Raw genomic sequence first — 18,248 nt, forward strand, 5'->3', positions numbered from 1 at the left:
GAGAAGAGGCAGTTCGACTGCGACCATGAGTCGAAAACTGGCCAGTCGTCAGGCTGATGAGCTGTGAATCTACAATTTCCAAGCCTGCAAGTGTGCTTGCTGTGGCTATAACGAGGGCTAACAGCTGGTGGTAGGCACAAGTCTATCATTGCGTATCTCTCTGCAAACGGACTCCCCGGTGCGGCGGCAGCCCTGCGACAAGAACTCGGCCTCGGCGGAGATGCGCTCGACAACAACACGGTTAAGAAATACGAGGGACTGCTCGAGAAGAAGTGGATCAGTGTCGTCCGTTTACAGAAAAAGGTACAGCACCAACACTCGCTTCCGTTGCTCTCCAAGATGATCACCAGATGCTGACCAGGAGACTGGGCAGATAATGGACCTAGAGTCTTGGGTCTTTGCCCTCCAATCCGAGCTCGACGACGCCACGACAACATCACTCTCGCGCAAGAAACAAGACCCTGCCACCTGGCTGCCCAAGGCACCCGCACGGCATACGCTGCAGTCACATCGGAGCCCCATCACTTGCGTGGCGTTCCATCCCGTGTTCTCGTCATTGGCATCTGGCTCGGAGGATGCGACCATTAAGATTTGGGACTGGGAATTGGGGGAGTTGGAAAAGACAATCAAAGGCCACACCAGGGCTGTACTGGATGTCGACTTCGGTGGACCAAGAGGGGGAACACTGCTGGCAAGCTGCTCCAGCGACTTGACGATCAAGTTGTGGGATCCATCAAACGAGTACAAGAACATTCGGACGTTGACAGGCCACGACCACAGCGTGTCGGCTGTCAGGTTCATTCCCTCGGGCGCAGCTGGGGCTCCAGCATCCGGTAATCTTCTGGTATCTGCATCGAGAGACCGCACCCTCCGTATTTGGGATGTCAGCACGGGATGCTGCATAAGAACGCTGGGTGGTCATGCCGAATGGATTCGCGACGTCTGTCCATCTATCGATGGGCGCTACCTTCTTTCGGCTGGTAATGATCGAACAGCGCGCTTATGGGATGTATCAACGTCAAATCCGGAGACCAAGTTGACACTCATCGGCCACGAGCACGTGGTTGAATGTGCTGTGCTGGCACCGGCCGCTGCATACCCGCATCTGGCGGCTCTTGCGAGGTTGAAAAAGCCACCACCCGCAACCTTGACGGCACAGTTCATGGCAACAGGTAGCAGAGACAAGTCGATCCGCGTATAGGACGCACGGGGGACTTGTCTCAAAACGCTGACGGGCCACGACAACTGGGTGAGGGCATTGGCGTTCCATCCGGGCGGCAGATATCTATTTTCCGTCAGTGATGACAAAACACTCCGTTGCTGGGATTTGACCCAGGAGGGCAAGTGTGTCAAAACCCTGTCGGGCGTCCATGACCATTTTGTGAGCACATTGAGGTGGGCACCCAGCGTGACGAACGCACCGGCCGTGGTCAACGGAGAAGGGGAGAGAAACGGCACAAATGGGCCATCAACGCCCAAGAATGCAGTCACTGACAATGCACGCATCCGTTGTGTCATTGCGACGGGCAGTGTCGACTTGAATGTGAGGATCTTTGCGGATTAGCAGACTTCCTTCCACCCAGAACAAGGCCATCAGCACGGCATTCATGGCAGGACAGCTCTGGCCATGGCGCTGGCCTGCTTGATTCATTCAAGGACACAGGTTTAGCCGCAATTCGCGGGGTTGGGAAAGGGTGGTCATCCTATATAGGTATGGTTACCTAAAACAGTTCGTGTATTTTGGCAGGTACAGGGTAGGATGTTCTCACCCTTCCATCGCATCACATTGATGGCTGATGGAAGCTTCCCTGATAATCCTTTCCTCGCGGATCCGATCAGATAGATACCAGGAAGAAAGAACGTTTGATATCAAGAGTATGCGGCTTAGTCCCTTGGTCTCGTGATGGCATTTGTCTCTGTCGATTAGATCTGTCCAGCTTTAAGCCCTTCTGTCCATACATACAAATACATGCGAAGACTTGTCTATCTGGTGACCTCAAGACTTAGATCCGTTCAAGCCGTAACAGCCCGCAGGAAAGCCGAGCTCTCGCTGCCCTCCACGACCTTGGCGATGGGCGTGAGATGCGCCTCATCGTCGTCGCCACCCTGCAGCTTCCGCACATAAGCCTGCGCGACCTTGAGCCACGCCGCCTTCTCCGCCTTGCTGGCACCGGCGCCCTGCCAGATCCAGATCGTCCTGCCCGCGTCGTCCAGGATGAAGACGTCGTTGCCGTCCAGGTCGGACTTCGAGATGGAGGAGCCCTCCTTCACCTGGCCGAAGCTCAGCTGGCCGGACTCGTCGCTCAGCTTGAACAGCTTCTTCTCCCTGCGGCCCTCGGCGTGCCTCGCGAAGGGCCGCGGGCGGTGGTACTCCTCCGCGGCGGGGGCGGCGTCCTTGTCCCCGCCGAGCATGTCCACCACCAGCCTCGAGCGCGACTCGGTCTGCGAGAGCACCTCGACGTCGACGTGCTTGGCGAGGGTCATGTCGTGGACGACCTGCGCGGACTTGGCCTTCTCCATGGGGCTGCAGTTCTTGCCCTGCCACACCCAGATCTTGTCGCCCTTGTCGAGCACGAAGACGTCGTCCTCGTCCAGGCTCTCCCACGTGGGCGCCACCTCGTGCACGACGACCGAGTCGCGCTTGGCCCCGGGGACCTTGAACACGCGCAGCAGCGTCGTGACCTCCTCCTTCTCCTCCTCCTCGACGTGCGTGAAGCCGGAGCGCACGCCGCCCGAGCGGATCTGCAGCCGCGGGAACAGCTCCATGAAGGCGTCGCTGGGGGCCGACTGCACCTCGCGGTGCTGCGTCGCCTTGCCGTGCAGGAACTCGTCGAGCTCGACCGTCTTGTAGGCGGCGGTGCCGGCCTCGTCCTGCGACGTGTGCGCGCCCAGCCAGAAGAAGATATCGTGGCCCAGGTGCTCGTTCTCGCCCTCGCCCACCTTGAACGTGTACAGCACGATGAAGCTGTCGCCGTCGAGGAACTGGCCATACTTCTCCTTGGGCCACGGGACGACCTCGAAGTTCTCGATGCGCCAGATCTTCAGTCCCGGTGAGATGCCTACGTGGCCGTCGTTCCAGGCCGGCTCTGTGGTGGCGCTCTTGTACTTGACCTGGTGGTCGATCTCGCTGCCGATGAGCTCGACATTGCTGTCTTTGATGTCGTACTCCTTGGGGTGGACGAGACCTTCGTGTGGAGCCATTTTGGTTGGATATGTAATGGTGATAGTTGTGATGAAGTTTAGAGAGCGAAGGACTGGGATGGGAGGTGAGTTGGAAAGTTGTTGGAGTGAGAGTCAAGAAGCCATCTATCTATATGCACCTGCATACGAGCTGATGGGGTTGAAACAGGCCTCCAGCTTCCTGGCCACGAAGGACGTCATGTTTCAGGGGATTCAGGGTCCTCCTGTGGGGAATGCGGGGGCCATGCTGAGCTTCCAGCGCCCTATTGGGCAGCCCACTGAGGCTCAGTGCCAAGATGCTGTGCCGCCCTGACAGCGGTGATCAGATGGATTGCGCGTGGGTGGATCTATTTCCAGGAGATCTGGACGAAGCTCGTTGCACAGACACCTGTTCATCATCAGCTCCGAAGAGTCCGAGCGAGAGCTAAGTTGGCCAGATATGGACTGCCACGATTGGACTACCTAGGTTCCTAGACACTTTGCAGCGCCGTCAAGGAGCATTTGCAACAGACTCGGCTCCAATCTGTCTCACGATCAAGGGCTTGGTTTTGTGTCTAAACAAACAGTGCAGAATCTCCCCAGCACTGCAATGTTTCGCGGAACGACTGATTGTTGTCATTCATTCACAGCTCTATTCTAATCATTGGAACAAGCCTATTCCATACACTCTGCCTGCGATGTGCAGCCTCTCAGCCTCTCATAACTACAGCAAGCCCTTGCCGTGTTCCACAATGTCCGCAGGCCCACGCTCCCGTAAGAAGCGCTCACCTATCCGGAGAAGTAGAATTCACAGAACGGACCTCGGCCGATTTGAAGAGCAGGAAAATGCGGGAATGTCGACAGTTCTGCCCACCAACGCAAACGTTGGCAGAACTGGTGTAAATAGCTCGGATATTAGCATGCAAGTAGACCGTGAGCACTTATGCTCGCCTCATAACCTACTGCAAAGAATCTGCACAGGTCCATTGCCACACATTTGAGGTTGGAACTGACAAGTCACGATGTTGATTCGACTTTGTCCTGATGGGTCAACCGGTCAACAACCGCCATATTTAGAAACTTTGGGGAAAGGCAACCCTGCGCGCCGTCGTTGATGCGTCCCGAGGGTGAGGACACAAATTACCAGCCAAGAACAAAAGTTCATCAGGGTCCAAAAGCGACCCATCATTCCTTCACGAGTTGTCTTCTCTAATTAATTATACTCGAACACACATCTAATCTGCCGTCATATTACACAACGGCCACTTTTTTCTTCAGAATCCCGCTCGCAAAGGTCTGGTCTGTCATCAATACACAGATGTTCATCTCCTTCCTGCTGCATATCTCTTGACTTCCTGCCTCGGATAATGACATTGTTTCTTTTGCATGGAGTTTCTTCCAAGCATGAACGGCAACATCTTGATTTATGGTGTTGTTCCTGTGCTCTTGTTGCTTTCCTACTTTCTGTGCAACACACACCGGTACTACGTTGGCGCTGTCGGTGCGTTGGGAAATTGGAATGACAGAGCTATTCGGCAAAGCCCTCTTGGAGGCCCGGACGACAAAGAACAGTTGCAGGTAACGGTCTTCGCCATGGAAACAAAGCACTTCGACTTTTCTTACAATAAAATCAATCAATGCTCTGCAACTCGCCACCTGAAACGATTTGATTGTCAATGTCCTCTTGAACTCCCGGGGGAAGCATTCTCAATACCCGAGCTACTGGAAGAGAGAAGTGAAGTATCTAGTTCGCGTATCACGAAATACGCCAGGAATGCATGCAAAAGCTTGTAATTCGCACCTGTACGATTACTACCTGGGCACCGGCGACTGCCGTGCATGCGTCAATATTCGTCCACCCACGAATACTTCAAATGCTCGGTTCAACTCAGGTGACAGATGAAATACCAGTACAGTCCATTGTTTAAGCAACAACAAACCAGCCTCGGGAAGACAAACAATAGCCAAAAGAACTATAAGGCGGATAACATTAGCACATAAAACCTAATTTACTTGTTTCTCAACCAACAGGTTGTTGCACCCATCTATATTCACGACATCAACGATGTGTGTCCCAAGATCATCAATTCTCAGCGGCAACACCAGCCGTGCACGAAGGCTCGTGGAGCTCATCAACGCCCAGCCCATCAACGTGCGACAGCTTGCCTTCGGAACAATCAGCAGAGCCAGTGAGTCCAACCCCGCTGTCCTAGACACAGCCTTGGATGACCCGAACCTCTTCATCCGACACATCAGGGAGAGTATCGAGCGAGCTGCTACGTCGCCACCGCCAGGAAACTCGCCCGCAGGAAGCCGTACTCAAGTCCTCATGGGCCTGCTCAGGTCCGAGCCGACAGAAGTCCGCGAGCTCGCGCACGCAGTCCTGCTTTCTTCCGAGGACGACGCAAGCCCTGACTCTCAGGTTGGCAGTGCTCTAGACGATCCACGAGGCTTCATACAGCAAATGAGAGTCTTCGCGCAGCTGGATACTCGGGCGGATGCACGGCAGCCTACAAGTCAGAGTGGAACGGGTCAGCCACGCTCGGGTCCGCCCGAAACTCCCGAGGGGCTCGACCCCGAGGTCTTCCATGGCTTGCCAGACGACATACGCGCCGAAGTACTTTCTCTAATGCCCTCGGATCCGCAGCCGCCACAGAGAGCCGCTCAGGCTGTAGACGAATCCCGAGCTGTGCCAGAGGCTGTCCGTCCAGATCCTGGTACTGCCTCCCCAAGCTCGCCGGGTCCGCCCGGTGGGGAACAAGTCGAGGAAGTATCATGGCCCCGTATCCACGAATGGCTGCAGTCCAGAACAGGCCCCCGACCGCAGGTCCTCTGTGTTTGGTGCCAAGACGAGGTAGTGATCCCGGAGGGTGATCTTCAGCCTGAGAATGGACAAAGGGAACCTTCCTTTCAACTTCCATGCAGTCACATAGTGGGACAGCGCTGTCTTCAGAACTCGCTCGAGCTCTACGGTGTCAGGGTGTCCCGTTGCCCCTACTGCCGTGCAGACATTGGGAATGTTTACGGGTAGGCACTAGCAAGACGGTGTGTCCACACGCGTCACAGATTGAAATGCATTAAACGGGTAAGTGATTCATCCGAGCAGACTGATAATGGCTGGTTTTTTAGCGTCATGATAGCAGAAACGTTACTTTAATCGAAAGAATTTCCATCAGAATATGACACAACTACCAATACACGTATGAAATTTTGAGACCGTCTTGACATAGATAATGGCGGTTGGCAAACCGACCAAACAGATTTTGAGCTTCATGCAATTGGAGGTGAGATATTCGTCAGGACCATGTTATTTCCAGCTCTAGAATTGATCAGCTTCTGTTCCTCTTGTGCTGAGCCCACTCGTCATATCCAACAACAATTATCTTGATCGTTCATGTGTACTCTCGGCGTGTGAGGGATACCCCTGCGGTGGCATCTGACTGGGCGTTAGATGCAAACGAGGCGTGACCGGAGATACCACAGAACGTCGTTGGGCCGGCCCCCGGCTTCAGCAGGTATGGTCTTGAGATCAAGTGCCATAGGCGATAATTGGCCGGGGGGGGGGGGGGTGGTTGGCGGATGGACGCAGCCCGCTTTCTTCCACCAAGCCGCTTGCTGGAAAGACCGAGCGGACGGGTGACTGCTTTGTATCACAGTGGCGAGACTTGACGTTTGTTCCCCGTTCTTTCCGAGCGATGAACACATTTACTCCAGCCAGTCTGTCGGCTCACTAGTGAATGCTATCATTATCCCAGAAAACGTAAAGTGAGACCTGCCTCGGTTCGATGCTGGTGTGGACTGCTTTCCTGAGATCAAAGCACAGTCGTGTGCCGTCAGTAAAGATGCGTGCAGGAGGAGAGAGGCATATTAATGTCTTGGATATTCCTCCGCCCCCTCAGGATTGTTTGCTAGGCGAGCCAGGGTCGAATCATGTCTGACGGGTGATCGGCAGGGCCAGGACGTTTCAAGCTGGGATTAGGGGTGTCGTTTACATGGCAAGCCTGCCAATCACCTAGGCGTTCGTCCAAACAAATTAGCCGCGGCTGAGCCGCCACCTCACACCATCGGGATTCTTATCGAATCTCGAACGCTATCGCCCGCATGGCTCGGTAGGAGGTAGATATTAATTAGAGATTAAGGGGATCTAAGTCGGTGGCACACAGCAGAACAGGCCTGGCCAAGGTCTTCGGCAATTAGGAGAGTCATGGCAAACTGGACCCACAAGATGGCACATCATAGACTTATAGACTTGAATTTAAGCATTCGATTCCAACCTGACCCTTCGATACAACTGCATCCGTGTTTGGCAAACCGTTCTGAACGCTTCGATTCACTCCTTTTCGCAGCGTCCAGGTGGGACTTTAACTTTCGCTTCTATTAACTCACTTCAGTCAATCTTTTCAAACCAAAACCGCTGGTCCGATATGCAGTCTTTTATGAAAATTGCCCTGGTGGGCATTCTCGCTTCCGCTGTGGATGCGCGCCGATGCAAGCATCGCCACTCTCACCACAGCGCGCCGACCTCATTTCCGACTAACACGTCGGTCCCGACGATCGGTCTCGAGAATCCCACCGTCGGTCTGCCTTACACCTCTGCTGATGCAGTCCCGACTACACCCTCGGTCCCGGTGGTGACCACCACCGTAGTCGAATCGTCACTCGCCAGCGAGCCGCCTGTTCAGGAACCCACGCCTGTTCCTGAGCCCACTTCCGTCCAGGAGTCTACTTCCGTCCAGGAGTCTACTTCCGTCCAGGAACCCACCTCCGTCCAGGAGCCGACCTCTGTTCAAGAGCCCACTTCGGCCCAGGAACCGACGTCCGTCCAGGAACCTACTTCCACTTCGGCAACGTCTGCCACCGAGCCAACGGCCTCCTCCTCAGCTGCGGCCGAGCCCTCTTCGGCCTCGTCGGCCGGGCCGGCCTCGACTCCTGTGATCAACGCCCCTGCTTCAGCAGACATGTGCGCTGAGAACCAAAAGACTACCCTCGATGAGTGGGGACTTGTGGTTTCCAACGGCCGCGTCGTGGAGTCGAGCGTGGACGGCACTGTCTGCACTACCTACAACGACGTGGTCACACTTGCCGATGGAAAGACTGCCGTGAAGTTCACCGCCGACGCCAACCTTGTCTTCGACGAGGCCACGATGAATGACAACAAGTACTACTCCAACGTTGCCGTGACCAAGAACGTGGACGAGAAGCTCGGTGACATCGCGTCAATCCCCTCGTCATACACCTGGTCTAGGACCAATACATCCGATTTCAGAGGTGAGTCACTACAAAATATACCATCATGAAATGGGCCAAAGGCTAATGAAAATGTAGGTAACGTCTGTCTCGACATGGTCCTCGCCCCCGACGCCCACGACTGGACCTCGGCAGCGACAAAGGAATTCCAGATGTGGCTGCACTGGCAGGGCGACCAGCTGCCCCTCGCATGGTACAACGGCACCAAGGCGACCTTCAACATGTGGGGCCAGAGTTGGGACATGTATCAGGGCGTCAACTACAACCTCGCTGGCGGCGAGGGCGTTGAGTTGACCACCATTCTGCCGACAGCCGGTGACCTGGGTGCGTCGGGCACCTGGTCCGGTGACCTCAAGGACTGGCTCGCGGAGATGGTGAGCCAGGGCATTGTCACGAACGACTACTACGTCAACGTGGCCAACGCCGGCACCGAGCAGTTCTATGGTGATTCTATCCTCGAGTCTACTGTGTCCATGCAAATCAATCTCAACTAGAGGTGATCTCACAGGCTTGACCGAAGGATTGGAGTACAGAACTCGCCGTTGATGCGTGCAAAACAGTTTATGCATTGTGCGTAGCTGGGCCAGGATTAGAGAAGTCTACATACGATCATCTCAATTTTGAAGAACCAATTTTGCCGACTTGTGCGAGCCATACTCTGTGCTTGGTGAACGGCTTGAGAGCTAAAATGAAGGAGCTGTCCAATTTCATCCCGCTCATTACGTGCCCCCATCGTATCATGTTATATGCTGCTAAATTCAGGTTCGAAACCCATACCGCATGATATGAGTTCACGGAGAGTATGAAATGAATCAATCAAGTTGCTCATTTCAGTGCTAACAAAAGCCCCGTAGAGCCAACAGTCGTAATCAGGGCGCTACCAAACCACGAATGTCCCAGCCCATGCGCACATATTATTGGTTGAACAACCCTTTGATATAACCCTGGGCAGTTTCCTGGTGACACATTTATGAGAACAGCGAGTGTTAAGATTATAAGTCTGCCGACTGGTAGTTCATACCAGTACCTGGTAGGTAGTGTGCGAATGTTCCATCAATTAGTTTTGGCTACCGCTGGTATTACCGGTACCCTTTGCATCTATCCAAGGCAGCTTAAGCATTTCTTCAGGCGACGGCCTTTCCCGAGGATTTATCTTCATAACCCCTCGCATGAACGCGACAAAATCCTGCCGGAGGTCTTCTTCCACTGCAGCAAAAGAAGTCAGCTATCAGAGAACTAAGGAAGAAGTTTCATTTGGAAATGGTGAGGACCAGGCCAGACTATGGCCATGGCTTGTTCAAAACCTGCAGTCTGACAACACCTTTGAGGTACAAGCTACAGATAGGAATTGGTTTTTCTTTAGAGGGTTAAAATTGTGTCCGGAAGCTGATTACTGCCCGGAGTGAAATACTCCGAAGACAGCCCAGGCCGTTTCACCGGCTGGGCGCCCTTGACCCTGCCCTCATCGTCGAAGAACTCCTTCACGAGCCTCTGGCTTCCCCTCTGCAACAGCTCCTGCGGGAAGGGCCCGAAGAAGTCCACGATCTCCGCCAGGTGCTGCCGGACATCGTAGCGGCCGTCGGGCGCGACCCGCCCCGAGAACATGCGCACGTTGCGGTACAACTCCAGGATTATTGCACCGAGGTTCCACACGTCGGCCTTGGCGTCCCAGGGCGCCTGGATCAGGACTTCTGGGGCGCGCAGCTTCACGGGCTGGATCCACTCGGTCAGGTGCCTGTCGGCCCAGCTCGACACACCCCAGTCCCCGAGGACGACATCGAAGCCGTAGAAGTCCTTGCTCTGATCTCCATTGAAGTAGCTGCATCGCAATGGAACCGACATGATGGGGGTTTAAGATTCCTCGTCTCTGTTTTGTTTCGGCAGAGGCATGTTGACCAAATAGTCTTCCTCGATGAGCGAGAAGTCTCTGAACTTGACGAAGATGTTGTCCGGTTTAAGGTCTTGATATAACTTGTCAGCTTATGGGCTTGGATTAGTTCTAGAGAACAAATACCTGTGTGAATGACATTACAGCCGTGCGCGAAATCCAGTGCACAGATCAACTGGAGTGTGAATTTGCGCAACAATATGTACGGAATTCTCTGATTTTCTAGCCAGACACCAAAACTCGCCAGCGTCTCCCCCATAAGCTCGAAGACTAAGCAGACGTGTGTTCCATTTGGGCCCTTGTGTTCGAAATCGTCAATGAGATGGCAGACATAGGGGTAGCCTGCTTCATCTTGGCTCCCATTTCGAAGATGTCTCAGGATTTCTCTCTCGTAAGTGTCTGTGCCTTGATCATAACACTCAGCGCTCAAGACCTTGAGGGCTCGGAACTTCTTTTCATCCGCTGTGAAATTGTGTTAACTGCAATAAGCATGAATTTTGGACCTTGGTAGCAAGACTGACTGCGCTTCACGGTCTCGCACAAGCCAGACTGTGGAATATACGCCATACCCGATCTTACTCAGCACTTCGTATCTTCTATGGTATAAATCGCCCACATATACAGGGTGGAAACCACCGACTTGGTACGCGCCTCTTCCCTCTTCAATGTCCTCTTCAATGTCGGACGAGGGGTCCACAGAGTTTTGGCTCTCATCCGTCGACATGGCAGGATTCAAGACGGTTCACAGGTATATGGAAGAAGAATAACTGAGTGGAACACGCATGTGGAATCAAAGACTTCAGTGAAACGGATGTTGGAAATTGATCAGTTGTATGCGCTGAAGTATCTATAATTCAACTAAATCAATGCCGGGTCTGCGAGGTTCATGCCACAGAGCTGACATTCAGCTTTTTCATATGCGAGTAAAATATTCCTAATTTGAACTTTACTGATCAATGAATAGATAGTTAACTACTTAGCTGTTCATTGTTTCAGGCTGCAAACGGCTGCTTATCTGCCGGCATGATTTGAGAGTAGAGCGGTTGATATTGGTGCTAAGAACAAAAAAAATAATTCAAAGTACGAGTGCGTTGCCGTAAAAGCCACCATGCTGGATTGAGCGAACGCAGAAGCAGGCAAAGATGCTGCAAATCGTCTCATTTGTACAACAGAAACATGTAATTTTCGTGTCTGAAAAATTCAATACAGGTTTTGAATGTCTGCCTTCTCAAGTAGAACTGAAATATCAAACTCTTCCCATGGTACATACGTAATTAAAATTTTGAACCTGCTGGATACCATCCAGAATCCAAATGGAAAACACCGGAAGCTAAGACACGATCTCTGGGCTTGAGTAAGACTCAACTCCACAAATTGCTTGACTCATCCTTGGACTGAAGAGTCTACACACTGTAGTATTGGTTGCATCCTCAAAGTCTGATTGAATTTACCTTTGCAAATTTGTTTTGCCTTCTATTGCTCCTGATTTAGATGTCATCTGTGGACAGCCTACTGGCAGCTTGTGCCCAAGGCTTGAAAGGAGTCTACTTGTCCATACGGCTGGCTTCATCATATATCACCAACTTTATTTTCATAGCTGAAGCAGGACGCTCAATGGCCACTTGAATGACCGCCAATCAAGGCTGACCTTCCTTTCTTTCGCCTCCGTCAAAATTACAGGGGGTCAACTCAGCTCTATGTCTGTCTATTCAGACAGAAATCTGATGGATCATCGCACTCAACCCACGAGACAAAAGTAGAGGTAGAAATATTATGGTAAATGCGTCGTTGCTGGGTATAAAATGCATGTGCAGTCCATTCCAAACGCTGGAGAAAGCCTCCTCAAGGCCGACTTCATTCCGGTGTGGAACTTTGTTCTCTTTCTAGAACACTTCACAGCCTTAAGATACCGCTACATCTATAACAGGGTGATCTGAGCGTCGTGTACCTCATAATGAAGCCTGACGACGTCAAATGCACGAATCCCTTGCGGCTCACCCTTTCTGCCGTGATACGATACACCCGGATTGATACGAGACATTTCGCACTTGCTATAATTAAATGCACTCCCGATGATGAGTTCGTGAAAACCTCTTTTTGAAATGTCCAATCCAGGAATGGTCTGAGGGCCAGAATGATGTGTGGCTTCACAAAACTGACAGTTACAAGGACATGGCACGACGATGACAGCCACTTGACAGTGAGTTTCCTAGACTCCAACGGAAATCACATAAACACAAAACACATCAATAGGCAGGGACATTCATGTTGATAGCCATAAACACAAGGAATGAAATACTAGGTATCTAGACCAACGTGGTGGAAAGGGGCCGGGGGATCCTTCGACTAGTGCTTAGTTATTCACTGCATGAGCAATTGCAGGGCTAAAACCATTGCTGTCGCGGAAGACCATTCTCATCGTTTTCGTGAACATTGACGTGCCGTGATGGTGGATGTACATCAAGGTAATTATCCTTCACATATTATCCGAAGTATTCACCATGAGCACTTGAGGACATTTGAGTTGAGGTGGGTTGCTGAATTGGGTTCCCAAAACATATCAACTTAAAAACTGAACACTCGAGTCCCCAATTATCACCACCCTGATACTCAATCCAACTCAAGTTTTCGAAATCCGATGAGACTGGTAGACAACAGGGGCAGTTCTACCGCAGATGGTTGAGCCTCATCAAGCATTGAAACTCCAATCGCCGATTCGCGTTGACCATGGTCTTTCTCACTCACGATCCTTCTCGGCGACCTCGACAGCAATCTCCAGGCCCATAGCACCAAGAACCACCACACTGCAATCCTTCCCCTCGCGGAACTTCTCCCTGATCCTCTCACCCAGCTCCCCCTCAGGGACCCGAACATCGATCTTCTCCTCCCCGCTGGTGACATCAACAGCGTCAGGAAGCCGTCACGCCCGACATTGAGTAGCGTGTAGCTCGCGCGCTTCACAACAGGCACGTCCATGCTGTGGCCGGCAGGGCCACCGGCGTCGTGCTTCTTGCCAGTGAAGATGTCGACCCCCGTGATGACGACCTTGGCGTGGCCGTGCTTGCCCGGCTTGGACTTGGCAATGTTGGTGATCTTGCACGGGTGTCCGTCGATGACGATGTAGCCGCCCTGCTTGAGCTGGTTCGCCTGCACCGGGAAGGTGGGCACGGCGCCGGCGTTGGCGGCCGCAAAGTCGTACTCAGCGTTGTCGTTGATTTGGGACGCCATTTTGGCTATGCTGTGTTTTGAGGACTGATGGTTTTGGTGACACGGAAGTAACGTCTGATGAATTTGATTTTGCTGGATGCCCTTGAATCTTTTCAGGAGCGGAAGGCAATGACACCACGGAGGATGAGTGCGGTTGTGAGGCTATTTGATGAGCGCATTTGAAAGCCTTGGTGACAGGCTGTGTTCATTCAGGTTGTGTTGTGTTGCGTATAATGGCAGGAACAAAGCCCTGGGAGCTGGAAGTCGCGAGGGGCTTTATATCAACATGTTCTGAAAACAGGGTGTGTCCAATGCAGGCACATGTTGCTGGTCTTCAAGTGAGTCAGGCCGAACTTTAGGAGCTTGCACTGGCTCTAGCTATACGATGAGTTTGACAATCGGGTGGTCAGCAGACGGCTTAGCATGCTGTCCTAGCTAGGCATCACTCTTGTGAAGCCTCTACAAGGCTTCATTAAGAAGTGGTATGTCTCACATCAGCTATGTTCTACCTACAGACTGGAAGAAGACAATTTGGCTATCACGGCAACTCGCCAGGCAAATCTTTACACAACTTATTTTACAAAGGTGTCTTTCCTCGTGACAGGCTATCATTCATCTCGTTCTGAAGTCCGAGACATATATTTCAAGAACTAGTTGAGCACCGAGTTCAATGACTAATGCCTAGTAGTTTGTACAATAAGCTCAAACTATGCTTGAGCACTAGGCTGGACTAAGACCCTACAGATATCTCGGAGATTCTCTGTGAAGAATTTCCGGAAGCTTGTCAAACCTATGGACGGACAGATGATTTGACATCGCAGGGACTGTCTGTTATCAGCTCCCCTGTACCTACTGAGAACCTGAGGACTGGAGTTCAGCCAAGTCGATATTGCACTACACCTCAAAGTGGTTCAAGATTCATGTACAAAGTATGTTCTTTTGGGTTTCCATACAATCTTGTGTCCTGTGATTAAAGTTGGGTAATCTCCGCCTCGATCTAACAGTGAAGGAAAGGATCACTATCTAATCTTCATGATCCGCAACACATCGCCCCTGCCAACCAGGATCGCAGATGTGCGCTTACAATAGCAGAGCGAAGTTCAATGGGGTATGCTTGTCAAGAAGACTCCATCAGATCTCCAACACGCTTTAGTACTCAATATCGACATCGCCCTCGTCACCCATGGAGTCGGTAGCAACCTCCTCGTAATCGCGCTCAAGAGCAGCAAGATCTTCCCGGGCCTCCGAGAATTCACCTTCCTCCATACCCTCACCAACGTACCAGTGGACGAACGCGCGCTTGGAGTACATGAGATCGAACTTGGCGGACAGAGCGGACCAGGCCTCAGCAATGGCAGTTGTGTTGGAGAGCATGCACCTAAAAGGTGTTGTTAGAAACAGTCATCCCAACAGAAAACTCGGGAGCACTTACACAGCACGGTCGACCTTGGCGAGATCGCCGTTGGGCACCTGCTCAGGGGGCTGGAAGCAGATACCAAGCTTGAACCCAGTAGGGCACCAGTCGACGAACTGAATGGTGCGCTTGGTCTTGAGCGTGGCCACCGCACCGTGGGCATCCTTGGGGACGACGTCACCACGGTACAGCAGGCAAGTAGCCATGTACTTGCCGTTCCTGGGGTCGCACTTGACCATCTGGTTGTAGGGCTCGAAGCAAGACATGGTCATTTCCTGGACGGAGTTGGACTCGTGGGCGGCCTTGGCGGCGGAGATAACGGGCGCGTAGGCGACCAGAGGGAAGTGGATACGCGGGTATGGCACCAAGTTGGTCTGGAACTCGTTCAAGTCGACGTTCAGGGATCCGTCGAAACGCAGGGAAGCGGTGATGGAAGAAACAACTGTGATCGTGTCAGCACCCTGCAATAACGGATTTTGGGAGTACTCAAGACGAACCCTGAGCAATCAAGCGGTTCAGGTTGATGTAGTTGGGACGCTCAAGCCCGAGGTTGCGACGGCAGATGTCGTAGATGGCCTCGTTGTCGACCATGAAGGAGCAGTCGGCGTGCTCCAGGGTGGTGTGGGTGGTCAGAATCGAGTTGTAAGGCTCAACGACGGCGACGGACGTCTGAGGAGCAGGGTAGACACAGAACTCCAGCTTGCTCTTCTTGCCGTAGTCGACGGACAGGCGCTCCATGAGAAGGGCGCCGAAACCAGAGCCGGTACCACCACCAAACGAGTGGAAGACCAGGAAACCCTGGAGGCCGGCGCAGGCGTCGGCAACGCGGCGGATCTTGTCGAGGACGCCATCGATAAGCTCCTTTCCAACGGTGTAGTGGCCACGGGCATAGTTGTTGGAAGCATCCTCCTTGCCGGTGATCATGTGCTCGGGGTGGAACAGGCTTCGGTATGGGCCGGTGCGGACCTCGTCGACGACGTTCGGCTCAAGATCGCAGTAAATTGTTCGAGGGACGTACTTTCCCTGACCTGTGTGCATCCAGCGTGTCAGACGTACTTCGCGGCCAGAACTGGCATTACGTGGAAGTCTCGCGTACCTGTCTCGGAGAAGAAAGTGCTGAAACCCTGGTCGGGGTCGGCGGCCTTGCGCTCGTCCGTCAGGTATCCATCGGGCTGCATGGAGATAACGCGTCAGTCGGGCCCAGCACGAGAAGTTTAGTTGGATAGCGATTGGACGTACCTGAATACCATGCTCGAGACAGTAGAGCTAGATGCCGGGTGGTAATGTCAGTAGTGCTCGTCGTGGTGGTCGATCAGTGCCAGTCTTGGGGGAGGGGTGATTTTTTGGGGCGATTTGTTGACATGTTGACCGGGCGGCCGCGCGAGTCGAGATAAACGCAAAACTTACCTCCCAGCACGAGTTGGCGATCTGGCAACCAGCCTGGCCGACTGGAACACAAGAGTTAGTACAAAATCAGAAGCAGAAATCGTCGGGTGTGCATCAGAGGCCGTATTGTCGGAGCGAACGGGGGTTTGCGGTCAAGGAACAACGCGTTTCCGTCGGGGTCAGGAGAGGAGGAGAGAAGGGTTCTCATACCGTTGACGCTGATGATCTCACGCATTGTCGCGACTGGTGAGCAAGGACAATAGTTGCGAATATGGTGAAACAAGAGAGAGAAGCAGGGAACGGCCGACAGGAACGAAGATCGATCTGGCGACAGCGGTGGTGGAGGAAGGTGGGTGGTGCGGTGGTGGTGCAGCTCAAGACAGGCAAGGCGAGGCCAGGTTGAGGATGGATTGATGTTGAAAGTTGCAAGGTTCGGGGCGATGTGGATGTGGGAATTGCTTGCTGGGGGGCCTGCACCTTGCCCACGCCTGCCCACGCTGCTGGAGAGAGCCTGAATTGTGGGTGCTGCTGCTGCTGGCTGCTGCTGGGATTCACTCCAGCACTCCGGGCCCCCTGTCCCCTCGAGCCCTTCTAGCTTTAGTGGGGGGAATTTTGCAGTCTGGCCTGTCTGTCCCGTCAATCAGTCCGTCTCGTCTCGCTCGCTCTCTCGGCAGGGCAGCGCAGGGGTAAGTGGCCCCAATCTCGCTCTTGCCATTTGTTGATTTGACACGCCCCTTTTTGGGAAGGCGCGTCTCGTTGGCCGTTGCTCCCCACAGTCAAGACTCGCCGCGGCTTCCCATTCGCCAGGAACGGGCGTGCTAGACCGTGAGGGCGCCAGTTTATGATCTGTGCGCCCAGAACGGCTTGGCTGGCTGTGGGCGATGTTGCGCTGTCAATTGATGGACCGTCCGAAGTACGGTTCACTACCGACTCGATCCAGATCACCACCGTGCTTGTGTTGCATTATTAATTCCCCAGGCAGTCAGGCTGCAGGATAACCCGACTTCCCCTACCTTATGCTTGTTGCAACAGACTGCACTCTGATATGCTGCACTCCGAACAGACGATCCATGTTTGGCCGCCGACTCCTTGTTGCTCCAGTGGCCAGGTCGCACAACTGATCGCTATGGGCTCTTCCATTTCAGATGATTTACTGTTCCCTGAACTAATACCCACCCGTTCTCTCAACGTCAAATGTGGACCCGGACCATCACGAGCCAAGTGTGTCTCCTTGACGGCCACTCCGTACCGCCACTCTGCGCTAATAAATCAGATGCCGTCGAGTCGTTGGTGAGAGGGAGGACTGCGAATCTCCCAGCCCAAAGCTTTCTCGATCCAGCGTCCTCGATATTCTCGTCTTTTCTTGCCCTGTGATGCCCTCTAGCCCTTCTTCCACCCTCACGTAGCTATATTTTCACAACAAAATCCTAGCATGATATCATACGGCTCACTGACAGGCAGCAAGCAAGGCCCACGAGGTGATGGAGCCGAGAACGACAAGGCCAATGGAAGAACCAAGCACATAGCTGACTGCATATGGCTGCGTTCACTCAAGAGCGACATAAAAATAGAAGAGTCATACAAGCCCCCCTCGTGCCTGAAGGTTGCACGGGAATGGCCCGAGCTATCCGGAGGTAGAAATATCCACAGTCTCTGTTAAACCACAGAAATTCCATGGACCAGACTTCCGGACACCCAAAGTCCAATCCTTTGCTATGCTTATAGAGAGTGTGAGAGGAGGCCCAGCGTGTGACATAACCCCTACCTAGTCAACAGCGGCAAGTTGTGCCAGAAGTTCCATTTCAGTGAACCTGTAGACTCTGCAACAGGGGAAGATGGCACATACGGGCGGCAGAAGCAGCCCCAAGATAGAGAGAAGTTGGTTGTAGGTTATGCAGAGTGCTGCCGGCCCGCTCAAAGTCTCGTGTCCTTCCAGTCGCACCTCGA

The 18,248-nt window shown here is 53.1% G+C and overlaps 6 protein-coding genes across 6 annotated transcripts; 2 read left to right on the forward strand and 4 right to left on the reverse strand.

The window, feature by feature from the left end:
- Nucleotides 1-25: 25 nt before the first annotated feature.
- On the forward strand, nucleotides 26-1,201 carry INS49_010998 (uncharacterized protein; the record flags this gene model as incomplete). Its single annotated transcript, XM_043171719.1, has 3 exons — nucleotides 26-63; nucleotides 135-303; nucleotides 374-1,201. 3 exons carry the CDS (start codon nucleotides 26-28, stop codon nucleotides 1,199-1,201), a joined length of 1,035 nt encoding a protein of 344 aa, XP_043023464.1.
- An 812-nt stretch (nucleotides 1,202-2,013) lies between these two features.
- INS49_010999 (uncharacterized protein) lies at nucleotides 2,014-3,201 on the reverse strand (the record flags this gene model as incomplete). The annotated part of the gene is made up of 1 exon (XM_043171720.1): nucleotides 2,014-3,201. The coding sequence occupies one exon, from the start codon at nucleotides 3,199-3,201 to the stop codon at nucleotides 2,014-2,016; it is 1,188 nt and encodes a 395-aa protein (XP_043023465.1).
- A 2,023-nt stretch (nucleotides 3,202-5,224) lies between these two features.
- INS49_011000 (uncharacterized protein) lies at nucleotides 5,225-8,900 on the forward strand (the record flags this gene model as incomplete). The annotated part of the gene is made up of 3 exons (XM_043171721.1): nucleotides 5,225-5,876; nucleotides 7,807-8,427; nucleotides 8,485-8,900. The coding sequence occupies 3 exons, from the start codon at nucleotides 5,225-5,227 to the stop codon at nucleotides 8,898-8,900; spliced, it is 1,689 nt and encodes a 562-aa protein (XP_043023466.1).
- An 865-nt stretch (nucleotides 8,901-9,765) lies between these two features.
- Nucleotides 9,766-11,018, reverse strand: INS49_011001 (uncharacterized protein; the record flags this gene model as incomplete). The annotated part of the gene is made up of 4 exons (XM_043171722.1): nucleotides 9,766-10,206; nucleotides 10,303-10,367; nucleotides 10,421-10,756; nucleotides 10,874-11,018. The coding sequence occupies 4 exons, from the start codon at nucleotides 11,016-11,018 to the stop codon at nucleotides 9,766-9,768; spliced, it is 987 nt and encodes a 328-aa protein (XP_043023467.1).
- A 2,013-nt stretch (nucleotides 11,019-13,031) lies between these two features.
- On the reverse strand, nucleotides 13,032-13,522 carry INS49_011002 (uncharacterized protein; the record flags this gene model as incomplete). Its single annotated transcript, XM_043171723.1, has 2 exons — nucleotides 13,032-13,178; nucleotides 13,226-13,522. 2 exons carry the CDS (start codon nucleotides 13,520-13,522, stop codon nucleotides 13,032-13,034), a joined length of 444 nt encoding a protein of 147 aa, XP_043023468.1.
- A 1,128-nt stretch (nucleotides 13,523-14,650) lies between these two features.
- On the reverse strand, nucleotides 14,651-16,536 carry INS49_011003 (uncharacterized protein; the record flags this gene model as incomplete). The annotated part of the gene is made up of 7 exons (XM_043171724.1): nucleotides 14,651-14,879; nucleotides 14,934-15,357; nucleotides 15,413-15,943; nucleotides 16,012-16,087; nucleotides 16,155-16,181; nucleotides 16,323-16,363; nucleotides 16,512-16,536. The coding sequence occupies 7 exons, from the start codon at nucleotides 16,534-16,536 to the stop codon at nucleotides 14,651-14,653; spliced, it is 1,353 nt and encodes a 450-aa protein (XP_043023469.1).
- Between the last annotated feature and the right edge of the window lie 1,712 nt (nucleotides 16,537-18,248).

Source organism: Diaporthe citri, assembly GCF_014595645.1.
Source record: "Diaporthe citri strain NFHF-8-4 chromosome Unknown scaffold_5, whole genome shotgun sequence".
In the NCBI taxonomy this organism is placed as follows: Eukaryota; Fungi; Ascomycota; class Sordariomycetes; order Diaporthales; family Diaporthaceae; genus Diaporthe; species Diaporthe citri.